This window comes from Cricetulus griseus, chromosome 5 (genome assembly GCF_003668045.3).
Source record: "Cricetulus griseus strain 17A/GY chromosome 5, alternate assembly CriGri-PICRH-1.0, whole genome shotgun sequence".
In the NCBI taxonomy this organism is placed as follows: domain Eukaryota; kingdom Metazoa; phylum Chordata; class Mammalia; order Rodentia; family Cricetidae; genus Cricetulus; species Cricetulus griseus.
The window spans coordinates 104,179,581-104,193,936 of NC_048598.1; the positions used below are offsets into that span (position 1 = coordinate 104,179,581).

Sequence of the window (14,356 nt, forward strand, 5' to 3'; positions counted from 1 at the left end):
CTGGCCAGTCTGGACTAGACACCCCTAGAGATCTTAGGTTCCTAGCCAGTCTGGACTACACACCCCTAGAGACCTTAGTTAGGTTCCTGGCCAGGCTGGACTAGACACCCCTAGAGACCTTAGATTCCTGGCCAGCCTAGACTAGAGACCCCTAGAGATCTTAGGTTCATGGCCAGGCTGGATTAGACACCCCTAGAGACTTTGTCTCAACAAACCCCAACGACTATTTTGATGAGTTTGATAAAGTTATTGGAACAGGTTTCTTTACTGTGCTCAGAGGATTATTTCATGTCACCTCTTTGTGAAGGATAGAAACCAAATAATCTGTATCTTATCTTTTAGATACAGCAGAACCCAGGGCAGGAAGAAGGACAGATCTGAGTCCATTCTTGGCTCCCCGCTCAGCAGCTGTGCCCCTTATGAACCCAGCTGGACACGGACCTGGTGGGCCTGGGCATCTTCTTTTGAAACCGATCTCAGATGTTCTCCCCACGTTCACACCGTTGCCAGTGTCACCTGACAACAGCGCTGGCCTTGTACTGAAAGACCTTCTAAAGCAGTAGGAAGCTTTCAAGCCAGAGACTATCCAGCACTTTAGGAAATCATGAACACCGTATGTGTGAACTTGATCACAAAGTGGCCTTCTGGAAAGAGTCATTATTTGTTTGTAGTTGTAATTTCTCTGTTAATAAAAATATTCTTAATGCTTTTAGAAATTGCAGGTGTCAGAAGAGTAAGTAACTGCTATATAATCTGCTTTTTTTGTTCACTGTATAATTGCACCTAATTTAAAACTAGAAACATTTGGTTTACTTTTTAATTTACAGAACTCTTAAAATAACTATGTCTGCTTTTATCTCCTCAGATTTTCAAGCTCATTTAATATAGGGGCATGTGGTTTATCTTTCTTTTATTCCACCCTACCCCACCCCCCAAAAAAGGCATTGGATAAAGGCGGCTCTGCCCAGAGCAGAAGATGCTCTGCAATGTGCCTCAGCCACCACTGAGGCCTCTTGTGGGGAGGGGACAAAGCTGCTCTGGGAAGTGGTGGGTGCCCTGAGGCAACAGGGGTATTTGGTTCTGTGCCTGTTTTATCATATGTGTAGATTCATCTGGCCATCACAGTTAAGACCCAACCTCTCACCAAAGGGTCCCCTGAGCTGCCCTTTTCTAACCCTTGCTGCCCACCCTAGCCCCTGAAAACCACTAACTGTCACCCTCTATAATTTTGTTATTCTGTGGATGCTGTTTAAATGAAATTACATGTTAATGTAACCTCTTGAGATGAGTATTTTCATGTAGCATAATTCCCTTGAGATCTACCCAAGTTGTTTCATGGATCAGTAGTTTGTTTCTTTTTATTGTGGAGTACATGCTGTTAGTAACTAAATGGTATCATTTAGTTTCAGGAGCTTAACTGTCCTTTTTTTAAGTGTCATCTAAAACTACATGTTTCCAGCGGGGCCTGGGGTGTATGGTTAGTCTCAGCACTTGGGAGGCAGAAGCAGGCAGATTCTTAGGAATTTGAGGCCAGCCTAGTCTACACAGTGAGTTTCAGGCTAGCCAGAGCTACTGGGTCACTAGCCAGAGCTAGTGAGACCCTGTCTCACACACACACACACACACACACACACACACACACACACACACACACACACACACACACACACACACACCCCACCATGAAAGCTTAAAGGGCCCCTTGCACAAATGCACAAAATCATGTAACTCTGTGTACGTGTTACGCTGTATGGCTGCATCCACATAAGCCTTAGACCACAGTTAGCAATATCTGGGGACCTACCACCTCCTGCCTCTGTCTGAGCTGCGCTGTGGTGCTCCGTGCAGTGCACCACCAGCACCAGGCGTTTGGAACTTACAGCCAGTACTACTGTACTTTTTTACAAAGCCGTTAGTTTTGAAAGAGAAAAATCCTGACTCACAGCTTTTGTTGTATCAGGATGTTCATATTTGTATTCGTTGTTGACATTGTACATTTAAAAGTCATTTCTTGCATATTTTCTAAGTTCAGATAAACCTTTAAAACAGAGAAGCCTGTATAGCAAGGAAGGGTAGAAACCAGACTAACTCATAAATGTCAACAGTCCTGGCACCTGTCATAGCTAAGTTGGGCTGTTTGTGAATTTACCTGTGATAAGCTGTGTATTTCTATTGTGTTTAAAAGACTGGAGGTTTTGGTTTTAATGATGTGTTGATGGTTAAATACCTTTTTCTGAAAAATTGAGTAACTGAGACAATGCTGCTTCCTGGTGTCACATGTGTCTTTAAACTAACTTATTTATATATAGTTCCTTTCCCCAATACATGTTAGAAAAAGTTGGCATCAGAGAAATGTTAAGCTGCTCCCACCAGTTTTGCCAATGTTACAGATGCCCCTCAACTTACAGTGGGCTCATGGCCCAGTAAGCCATTGTAATTAAAAACATCTGAAATAATCATTCATTTGCTGTACCCAACTGTCAGCCGGCCTGGCTTAACTTGGCTGCTTACTCTCAGGACCACACTAGGCTGACTGGGAGCCACAGCTCCCACTGCTGCCAGCATTGGGAAAAGAGAAACTCTAAATCTGAAGTACAATTTCTGCCTAAAGTATATCACTTTAGCACACCCCAAAATTGAAACAGTTAAGCCATTGTAAGTTGAGGGTCTACTGATGTAGGTTTTTTTATGTCCCTTAAAAGTTGCTCTCACTCACTAGTCTGGAGCATTTACTGCTTGCCAGGGAATTTTAAGTTCCATGTGAAGCATCTGGAAGACTAGTTTTTACACTAAGAAGAAAATGGAACATGTAAAATGTTTTCTTTTAAAGAGGAAGTACATGTGACTATTTAAACTATATTTTATATTTGAAATACCTTTATGACATTTGAAGTTCCTTGACCAAAATAACCTGCCCTCCCCACCCTTTCACTTAGCCTGAGTCTGAAAACTGTTGTGGGGGACTTCACACCCAGCTATCAAAGAACACAGAATTACATGGCTGCTATTGAAGTATATGGCCTTGTCTGAAAGCTGCAGCACCTTAATGTCTGTGTTGTATGCATGCTAAGTGTGCACTGATCTAACCCAGACATGACTCATCAGTTTTTCTGAACTAAGTTGTGTCAGAGATGAACCATCTGCTCAAGGAAACTTCTTAGCAGAGATGGAGAAGCATGCATGCACTCTGGTTACCCATGGGAACCGCCAGCAGTGCTCTGACTGCAGTAAGTCTGCCCTTGATATCTTCCAGCACTCGGTGGAATTTGCAGTTCAATTCTGCATCAGGTGCCACAGACTTACTGCACTGTTGGAACTGCAGTAACTTCACTGTTGATATCTCTGTGCGCTTGGTAGATTTTGTGGCTGAATTTTGCCGTGGAAGCCACAGTTCTTCACAACATTCCTAATGGTTTTCAAGTACAATGAAATACACTACCAAGAATTCACCCTGCCATTGGAGTTGATTGAATGTAATCACTAGCATGTGCTTCTGTGAATTCTCCTTCCTGACATTCTTGTTTGTTTTTTAAAAGGGGATGGGGGAACCAAAGTATATAGGCAAAAAGAGATGGCACGCGGCTAGCCAGTTAAACATCAGCTGTCACCCAAGAAAAGCCTTTAGTTCTTAACCTTCCAAAGGATTCAAGAGTGCAAGCCCTTACCTAGTCAGCCACAGGGAGGAGAGGCAGGCACAGGCAAAGAGACGAAAACCATAGAAAGGGTTGCATTTAAACTGGATTGTTTTAAATTTAAGAAATTTTCATATATCAGAGCACTTAAAGCATTATCGGGCACCAAAAATTTACCTTCTGTAAATATCAGCTACGTTAGGTAATATTTATTTTATATATTCCTATGGAAAAACAATGATCATTGCAATGTTGACATTTGTGATAATTTGCCAGTCTTTATATCTTAACTTATTATGATTTAATCACTTAAAATTGGTACTTTGTCTTTTGATTTGTAGGAAAATAACAAATGTGAGAAATTTCCAACTGTATCATGAGATTCGGTTGTGTTTTATATAGAGTTAAAGCCAGTGCACTCTTGGATTTCTCAGGAGCATTGCAAGGCAAAAAGAAAAACCTCTAAATAAAAATGATTTAAGTTGGCCGTGTCTTCATCCACAATAAAAACACTTGGGAAACAGCTGCTGGCGTCTCTTTAGGGGGAGAAATGACTTCCACGTATTGCCTCTGCTGATTGCTGACTCAGTCTTCATCCACTGCAGGACATTTACTGTCAGGATTCAATTTGAGCCTTGGATGTTAAATAGGGACTACTTAAAAGACTTGAGGATTGTGTGTGAAAGGAGGGTCTGGGGGTTTAGCTGAATATTCCTTTTCCCTTCAGAGAGAGTAGTGTGGATCACTGGTCACTTAGTCTTTCTCCAAGGTAGTTAGTACATCTTCATTTTCTCTTAGACATAGAACTTATTTTTTTTTATCATTTTTTTATTTGAATTAGAGACAAGATTGTTTTACATGAATATCCCAGTTCCCTTCTCTCTCCTGCCTTCCCCTAACACCCTCCCCAACTAAAGCCCTACCTATCACATACCCTTTCTTCTATTCTTCCGGACTCAACCTTTCTGCTCCCTCATGACCGCTGCATCCTTCCTCTTCTTCCCTTCTCATTCTCGTAGTTCCCTACCCCCTCTTCCTGTGCTCTCAATTTGCTCAGGATCCTTTCCCCTTCTCCAGGGGACCATGTATGTCTCTCTTAAGGTCCTCCTTGTTTACTAGCATCTCTGGCGGTGTAGATTGTAGGCTCATAGAACCTATTTTTAAGAATAATTTATTTTATGTGCATTGGTGTAAAGGTGTCAGATCCCTTGGACCTGGAGTTACAAACTCTTGTGAACTGCCATGTGGGTGCTGGTAACTGAACCTGGGTCCTCTGGAAGAGCAGCCAGCGCTCTTAACTACTGAGCTATCTCTCCAGCCCTGATAGAACCTATTTTTAATTCGTGTAATAACATTATTGGAAGAGTTTTCTTTTTTTTTAATTTGACAGCTGAATTGGAGTTACGAATTTCACTCTTCTTGTGTGACTTTTAACGAAATTACTTTGAGGGCCTAATTTTTCTCACATCTGAAGTATACCCACCATGACAGTCTTATAGTTACAAACGACCACTGACACATTTGTTCATCTGTGCATTACATGAGTCATTTTACTGCCATTGAATTGAGGAAGCAGGAACTGTTCGGGGTTTGACTAGAGTGAGGTGTATAGAAGGGTGAGAACAAAGCCTTTCGCAGAGTGGTGGGGGGCAAGTGGAGGTTGTGTTGGTAGGCAGCTTTGCTGACGTTAGGGTGGAGAGTCATTTAAAGCAGAGAGACTGTAGGTGCTGTGGGAAGGGCAATGGGGAGCCCAAGAGAAAGGACAGCAGCGGGGAGATTGGCCCTCAGGTGGGAGAGACTCCCCCTGGACAGGGGTGAAGAAGAGGGGTACAGACAGCAGAGGTGTGTTGTGGGAAGTCTCTGAGAAGACCTGAGAAAGGTCTGTTCTGAGGCTTGAGCCAAGTGGGTGAGAGACACTCGGGGTCACACATGTTGAGAGCTAGAGGGCCTTGATTTGGGACTGGCAGGCAAATGGGAGGAGCAAACCCTGAAGGAAGCAAGCTAGTAACTAAATGTCAACAACAGCCAGTGGTTCCCACCCTGACCGGTTCTAGTGGCTTCTAGTGGAGTACAGGATGTTAGCAGCTGGACCTTGCCCTCCTGTCCCTGACTTGGGTCATGTGAATGGAGATGTCACTGAGGGTTTTAAGCACATTGTCAAGACTGTGCACATCCTATAAATTAATAATCCTTTATTATTGCAACAATATTTGGCTTGGAGATGGGGACAGTTTAAAAATGTTACTTAGATCACTTAAGGCAAACATGTGAACCCTTGGTTGGTTTTCAGCGTTGGCTCCTAACGTGGAATCATTCCTTTTAGTCTTGCCGGGTTAAGATGTCAATAAGTTCCCTGTAATGACGCCTAACTGAGAATTTTCAGCTGTCTTTTTACACATTCTTTTTCAGCTTCAGCAGCCTTTAATTCAGTTCACTATTTCTGGCCCTCAGTTCCGTCTCAGTGATTTGAAGTATTTGGCTGAATTTCATATAAAGTCTGTTAAATTTGTTTCTAGATAGCCCAGCAGTCCAAGGTGCATTTTTTGTTGTTGTTGTCACTTTGGAATAGAAGGCATGTTTAGATGTTGAAGACATGTGAGTTCTCTGAGTGCAGGATTGGTCTCTACCCTTGAGTCACAGTGACATGTGTGTGTCCTTAACCGTACCCACTTCCAGAGGGCACATCCCCACAGCTAGGGAAGGGAGATATCATTTCTTTGAAAGAGCAAGGAACAAAGCTGAATAATTGGCCTTGTGTTCCCTGTGCGACACCTGTGAGCCCCTTAGCCAAGTTTGTTTTCAGGTACTTTATAGAATAAAAGGGACCATCAGGATACAATTATAAGTTGTTTTTATTACAGTTTAGCTTATTTTGTATGTGTGTGGGGTGCACGTGTGTGAACTCCAGGACAGCACGTGGGAGTTCTCTTTCCCATCATGTGGATCAAACTGAAGTTAATCAGGCTGACAGTAATCACCTCTCCCTCCTGAGCCATCCCCTCACTGGTTTGTAAAATTCTAAATGGACGAGTTAATTTTTTATGTTTTAAAACTTACATGGGGGGGAGGGGTGTTTAGTCTTTTGAAATTTCAAAAAAGTCTTCTTAAAGCATTTCCACATCTGGTACACTTGCTAACGGAGCCTTAGATTCATTTGTTCAGCTGTATCTCTGCTCGCTCGGGATGGTGCTTAGTAGTTGTGGCACCTGTGCTGAAAAAGTAGTTAGTTGAGTTAAGTCTTCACTGCACAGCTACTTTCCGGGCGTTGGTGGTGCACGCCTTTAATCCCAGCACTCGGGAGGCAGAGGCAGGCTGATCTCTGTGAGTTCGAGACCAGCCTGGTCTCCAGAGCGAGTGCTAATAGGCTCCAAAGCTACACAGAGAAACCCTGTCTCGAAAAACCAAAAAAAAAAAAAAAAAAAAGAAAGAAAAGAAACGAAGACTTCCCTCTTTCCAGTCAGTCTGCCTTTTGCTCTCTTTGTTCTTGTTTGTTTGATTGTTTGATCATTTTTAAAAATTTTTGGTTTTGAAGACTTTTATTCATGTGTTACAGTGTATGCTGCACACACAGAGGCCAGAAGAGGGTGTTGGATCCCCTGGAGCTAGAGTTACAGATGGTTGTGAGCCAGCCAGTATGAATGCTGGGAACTGAGCTTGAGTCCCTTGGAAGAGCGCTCAGCACTCCTAACCAACCACGTTGTTGTGTTGTTTTTGAAATAGGATCTTGTGTAGATCTGCCTGTCCATGCCTCTTCTTTCCTACTTTGGACATCAGATTTACTTGCTGAGATTTATTTACCCTTCTGTCAATCTCCAGTGTGTGTGAAATACCAGCTATTAGGGGAACCTGGATGGCCATTATGAAGAGATCAACCAGTCCTTCTTGCAGAAAGCAAACTAACTTGTTAAAAGAGCAACCACTGGGGCCTCTGGGAATTGCCAAAAGTTTACAAGTGCAATCAAGAAGCTGAAAACAGTTTTTGAAAAGCTCTTGGGTTTTGTGTAAGAACTTTTGGAATCTGGGACCTTCCTGCTGTGGCTCCTCTCACCCAAACCTCTGAGCTTATCATGAAAACCAGCATCTTTGGTGCAGAATGGTATTGGCTCAGGGCTGGTAAGGAAGACAGGAGAAGGGTGGTGGGCTAGCAGGAATCCACTGCAACCCTGCCAGGGAGAGTAGTAGCTAGTCTGGGTTGTTGCACTGTTGGGTAGGAAGAAGTCACAAGTTGCAGGGGACAGACAAAGCCTGACTGGGAGAGAGATCTCAATATGATGTGGACCTGATTGGCTGCTCCACTTGCTGTGTGTGGAAGCCGCAGGGACTCTGCAGATTGGGCAAGAGCAAGCATGGCTGACTACTGATCTCAGGAGGACTGACCCTGGGAAATCAGACTAGAAATACAAGCAAGAATGTAAAACTGAGCTTGAGGAACAGCTATGCTTTCCTGTGGTGAGACAAACTGCCCAAATTAAATAATTTAGTCAAGCTAAAAGGAATATATAGATCAGAGGTCAGTAGTTGCCTCATTATAACCAAAATTGTGCAGTTTTTAACCAGAGATAATGAGAAATGTTAAGAAGAAAGTATGACCCACATTTACCAAAAGGTCAGAAAAAAGCTGTGGGCCAAGATGTTGGATCTGGCCCACAAAGACTTCAAAGTGCGGTTGCAAGAACAGAAACTTCAGGAGTGTCCAAAGAATGCAGGGAATAGTGATCAGCTTTTCATGGCCTCATCACATCGTAACAGTGCTGCATTAGAAAAGGCTTGAACACACACACAGGTAGCAAACACAGCAAGTTCTGTGCCCATCATCACCTTTTCCAACATCAACTCTGGCCACCAGCTCTTGTTGCATCTCAGACTTCCACCTACTTTTTTTTTTTTTAAGCATTTCCTTTTTTTACAACAGCACATCTTAAAACTACACCAAATAAGGAGGCAGTTTTGGAGTTACTCTGTGTAGGGTGATACAGACATCAATGAATGCTTCTCTCAGTCCTGACCTCTCCAGAAATGTTACTATTTGAAACTCCAGATCCATCATGTCCGGATTCACAGAGATGGGTACACAGATCCAGGATAGAGGGGCATAGGGCTTCCTGTGGTACCACCTATAGGTATGACCTGGGCCAGAAGCCTCTATACTTGGCATCTTCTATGCTCTGACATGAGCCTCTAAAGCCAAGCAGTATCCATTGCTTACTGGAAGAGGCAGGGGTGTGTGCACCTCTCACAGCAAACCGGGGCAGTGGAAATAGGGGTCACACAGGTCATGTGTAAGCCTAGAAATGAAGGGACTCCACAGTGACTTCTGTAACAATGTTGGATGCTGCAGAAGGTGACCAGGTTATTCTCAGACTGGCCCTCAGCATCTCTAGAGTTCCAGTTATAGTCCCAGATTATCAACCCAGGTGGTTTCTTACTAGAATTTCATAACTGATCTTATTTCCTGTTGCCCCACGTCTATTGTCCTAGCTCAGAAGACTGGCTCGAGTATCAATATCTTACTATGACCCTGGAAGGCTTGCCCCAGCAAAACTTGCTTCAAGACTACTGTCTCAAAACAGTCTAACTTGAAATTAAATGTCAGGTCTCCTTTTGTGGTCATAAGTTTCATACCCAGCAAGCTTCCAGTGCAGTTCTAGATGGACATTTTAGAATGGAATGCCCCTTCAAGCAGTCCAGGCAGAGTAATCAGGCATCATATCCACGGGTTACCATGCCAACCAACATCCAGATACCCATGGATGTTGATGGTAAGTCTGAATGATTACCAAAGTAAAGGAAAGTAGATCCTGGGAGAGGAGAAAAAGAAAAAGCCATACTTTGGGCTGGGAATATGGCTAAGTGGTGCAGCCACGAAAGCTGGAGTGCTCATCCCAGCATCCATGGGACAAGCTGGTAGCCATTACATATTGTAACCCCAGCTTGAGTGGGTGGAAGTCAGGAGGATTCCTGGGAATGTTGGTGTGTCCGTAACATAAGCCCCAGGGTCTGGGAAACAACCTTGCTTCAAAGGAAAATTCGAGAGTGATAGAGGAAGCCCAGCCTCCCCTGCTGGCCTCTGCCTGCCAGGCTTTCTCAAACACACTTGCATGTACACTAACAAGCGTGCACACACAAAAGGATACTTAAAAGGGGAGCCAGTGAGATGGCTCAGTGGGTGAAGGCACTTGTGCAAGCCAGGCTACCTCAGTTAAACTCCAGAATCCAAGTAAAAGTGAGTGGAAAGAACTAACTTCATATTACCATCTGCTGACCTCCTCACATGTACACACACACACTATGAGAAACGAAGGAGAAAAGGCCTCACTTTTGTCATAAGTTTAAAAAGTGAAACATTAAAAAGTCTTTCTCTTGCCTGGAACTCACTACCTAGCCCAGGCTAGCCTCAATCTTAGTGGCCAACCTCCTGACTCAACCTCTGATATCCCCACCATTCCTGGATCACTAAAATATACTTCTGGGCTGGAGGGAGGGATGTCTTAGCAGGCAGAGGGGCTGCTGCCAAGCCTGGTGCCTGGGATTGATCTATGCAACCCACATAGTGGAAGGAGGGAGAGAAAAGCGTCTCCCACTAACTGTCCACCGACTTCCACACATGTGCTGTGTGGCTATGCATGCACCCACACATAATGTATGTACGTGTGCACATGCACACAAACTAAATGTAAAATAGATTTTTAATTAAAAAATAGTTTGACCTTCACAAACAGAAAACTGAAAAAGACACAACCTCCACAAACCTGTACTAACAATTAAACATCCAGTGTTATTTTTAGCAGGCGTTCTAAGTCATTCCTCACTGTTGCCCAGCACTCGCTGGGTATTCATGCTCTCTGATAGCGCCACCGGTCTTCCCTTTCACACCGTGGCAAGCTCAGGCCAGGATCCAAATGCCACATCGCTTGCTTTCTGTGGCTGCCTCTTGCTCTCACTTTTAGATCCGTTCACTGTTGTGTCCTTCCTTGCTCCCAGGGTCCCACAGGCATTCCCACAGACTCCCTGGCCTCCTGACTCTCTGACAGAAAGACAGAGGCAGAGAGACACACAGGGACAGACGGAGACACGAGGAAATGAGGTCCTATGAGATGAACCGCTTGGCGACCCTTGCTGGCCTCTCAGATCATTCTTAACTCGGTGTTTTTCTTTTTTGCTTGCCAAGAAGGGTCCCCCACACCTTCCCACCTCCCGCCATCAGAATCAAATACCATCTTAAATATAAGGCTGTGCTTGCCATCTGCAGAAAGGGCCCTCCTGTCTGTCCTGTCCTGTCCTGTCCTGTCCTGTCCTGTCCTGTCCTGTCCAATTTGTTCACCATAGTGAGGCTACAAGATCGATGAGTAACTTTTGTTTTTGAAGTGACAGGGGAAATATGGGGAAACTCAGTTTCACATTTCATGGTGTGGATCGCTATTAATGAAAACCATTACCCCCCCCCACCCCCATTGAAAATGAATTCCATCAAAATGCCTTCCTAGGAGTGAGTGTGGAAAGGGAGTTTACTGTCTATTTAGTCTCTGCTCCCTCCTCTCTGGTCTCCACAGCTGCTTGAAAGTGAAGTTCTGTTTTGCAGATGAAACAAACAACGATGGAGAGCAATGGTAGAAAGCTGGCCTAGCTGCTCCTGGGTTCCATCCCAGAGGGAGAAAGGAAGAGAGGAAGGGAGGGAGGAAGGAAGGGAGGGGGGGAGGGAGGATGGAAGGTGTTCACCTGAGCAGTGGGGTCTCACAGATACAGAGCACAAACTGCAGCCACAGGCCTGTTGCATCTGGAGCTCTCGCTCCTCCAGGTTTACCAAGTGAGGCTCAATCCCGGGTAGCTCAGCCATTTCTCTAAGATGGCTAAGCTGATAAAGGTGCCTGCTGCCGAGACCGGTGACCAGATTTGGTTCCCAGACTCACATGGTAGAAAGAGAGATGGGACTCCTCCAAATTGTCCTCTGACCTCCAAACAGGCCCTGGCCACATATATAAACACAAATTTCTGAACTAATTAATGAAAAGAGTAGACAGAAAACGGATCTGTAATAGCTCTTTGTCCCAAAGCTATTTCTTGGAAAAGCAAGTCGTGTGCAGGGAAATGTTTCATCTCTTCCAAAGGCTAGCTACTTAGTGGTGTGACAGGCTACTAAGTAGGGTACACAGTCCTAGGCTGTGCTTCAAGACACACATGCCAGAGACCACGGCTGGCTCAGATTAGCAGGGCAGGGTTACACAACACACATTGTTCCATTTAAAAAAAAAAAGACTTTATTTATTTATTATTTATACAGTCTTCTGCCTGCATGCAGGCAGAGGGCACCAGATCTCATTCAAGGCGATTGTGAGCCACCATGTGGTTGCTGGGAATTGAACTCAGGACCTCTGGAAGAACAGTCAGTGCTCTTAACCCCTGAGCCATCTCTCCAGCCCCATTGTTCCATTTTTGTTTACCTTCTTCTTTATTTTTAGTTATGTATATGTGTGTGTATCTGCATTCGTGCACGTGAAAGGCGTGTCAGTGGGAGCCAGAGTGCTGGATCTTGTGGAAATGGAGGAGCAGGTGGTTGTGAACCACAGTTTGGTTATCGGGAACCAAACTCATGCATCTGGAAAAGCAGTGGGGACTCTTTACTGCTGAGAGGTCTCTCCACCCCCATAGGTTCATTTTAGCTTTAATCTCTAGCTCTCCTGGAACTTACACTGGTAGTGACCATAGGGATGATTTTGAAGCAATACCATCAATCAGTCAATTACCCCTGTCACCCTGTCATAGGCATGTTTTAGGAACTGGATGTGGGGGTGGGTCCTGCCCCCCTGATCTGCCAGTTTGCCTGCTTCTGTGCCAGGGCAGCTTTATTTACTGTCATACAGAGCAAGGTGCTACGCATTGCTCTTGAAGTAGATGCAGGTTCAGTTTCCAGCACCCACAAGATGGCTTACAGCCATCTCCAGTTCCAGGAGATTCAGCGCCCACTTCTGGCCTCTACTGGTACCAGGCATGCTTGCAGAACACAAGCATTCATGCAAAAGGCTCACCCACATAAATAAACAAATCCCTTACAAACCTTTCTAATGGCATGCTGCTATGTGATTGCTTTTCCCCGAGTAGTGATCTGTTTGGAAGAATCCAGTGAATTGTCTACAGGTATTTATTCTTTCCATTTTTCTAAAAACACCATATTGAATGTTAGAATTCTGTTTTTTTTTTTTTTATGAGTCTTTTGGGATGAATTGTCAATTCATTCATAGAAAGACCTCCCAACCAGGAACATGCTGTAGTTACCCATTTGCTAAGACTTTTTCAACATCCTTTATATGAAGTTTGATGAATCTTTTTGTGGAGTTGTCTATTCACTCCTCTATCCATTCATTCACACACACACACACACACACACACACACACACACACACCCGTCCATTCACTCACCTGTCCATTTACTCACTCATTTGTCCATTCACTCACTCACCTGGCCATTCATTCACTTACATTCACTTACCTGTCCATTCATTCACTCACCTGTTCATTCATTCACTCCCCTGTTCATTCACCACCACCCCGCCCCCTATCCATTCACTCACCTGTCTATTCACTCACTCATTTGTCCATTCACTCACCTGGCCATTCATTCATTCACTTGGCCATTTACTCATCCAAGTGCTTCCTAAGTGCAGTTAGCTATGAGTTCACAGGCCTTCCAAATCAGACCAACTTGGCTTTGTTTGGTTCATATTTCTTCTCTGTGAGACACCAAGGTTCTTTAAGTTCATTGAGCTTCAGCTTTCAGCTGTAAAATGGGACAAAACTTTATCAGTGTTCAATAGATAGTGCCTATCAGTGGTCACCAGCTCATACGGCCCTCAGGGAAGGCATGGCAGGCACCAGTACACATGATCAGGTCCTGCTCTTTCTTGTCTCTCTGTCTCTCTGTCTCTGTCTCTCTGTCTCTCCCTCCCTCCCTCCCACCTTTCCTCCCTCCCTCCCTCTCCCCTTCCTTTCTTCCTTTCTTTCTTCCTTCATTCAGCTCTATTTATTTTATTTGTGTGTATAAGTGTTTTACCTGCCTGATGTCCTTGTGCCCAGTGTGTGCCTGGTACCCTCTGAGTCCAAATGAAGGTGTCAGGTCCCTGGAGCTGGCGTTACAGACACTAGTGAGCAGCCTGATGTGGGTGCTGTGACCCAAACTCAGCCCTCTGTAAAAGCAGCAAGTGCTCTTAACCACTGAGGCATCTCCAGCCCCAGCTCTCTTTTCTAAGCACAGGCACTGGTGGGAGGAAAGTTTTAGCAGATGTGTACAGGTCTCAGGGTGTTAAGAGAGGGTGGTATACACAAGGGACTGGTAGCTAAACCAGTGCAAAAACTAACTAGCACACAGAGAATCTGATTTACCTCAAAACTCAGAGGCAGGCCGGGTGTTGGTGGTGCACGCCTTTAATCCCAGCACTCGGGAAGCAGAGGCAGGCGGATCTCTGTGAGTTGGAGGCCAGCCTGGTATCTATCTGGAGCGAGTGCCAAGATAGGCTCCAAAGCTACACAGAGAAACCCTGTCTCAAAAACCAAAACAAAACAAAACAAAAAACAAACAAACAAACAAACAAACAAAAAACTTGGAGGCAGAAGCTACCAGAAGCAGATCTTCCTAACTTTCTTGCCCCAGGATTATTCTTCCACCATTACTTTTGGACTTTACGTGTGTGTGTGTGTGTGTGTGTGTGTGTGTGTGTGTGTTTTAATTCTGT

At 44.5% G+C, this 14,356-nt stretch overlaps 1 protein-coding gene across 6 annotated transcripts in view; it reads left to right on the top strand.

Moving 5' to 3' along the window:
* The window catches only part of Trip11 (thyroid hormone receptor interactor 11), a 73,233-nt gene extending 69,078 nt beyond the window's left edge, over window positions 1–4,155 (top strand). For all 6 annotated transcript variants that reach the window (XM_027419136.2, XM_027419139.2, XM_027419140.2 and 3 more), the window contains one exon: window positions 343–4,155. In XM_027419136.2, the coding sequence (XP_027274937.1) occupies window positions 343–563 (221 nt within the window). In that variant the 3' untranslated portion in view covers window positions 564–4,155. The remainder of the gene's footprint in view (window positions 1–342) is intronic.
* Window positions 4,156–14,356: the final 10,201 nt, after the last annotated feature.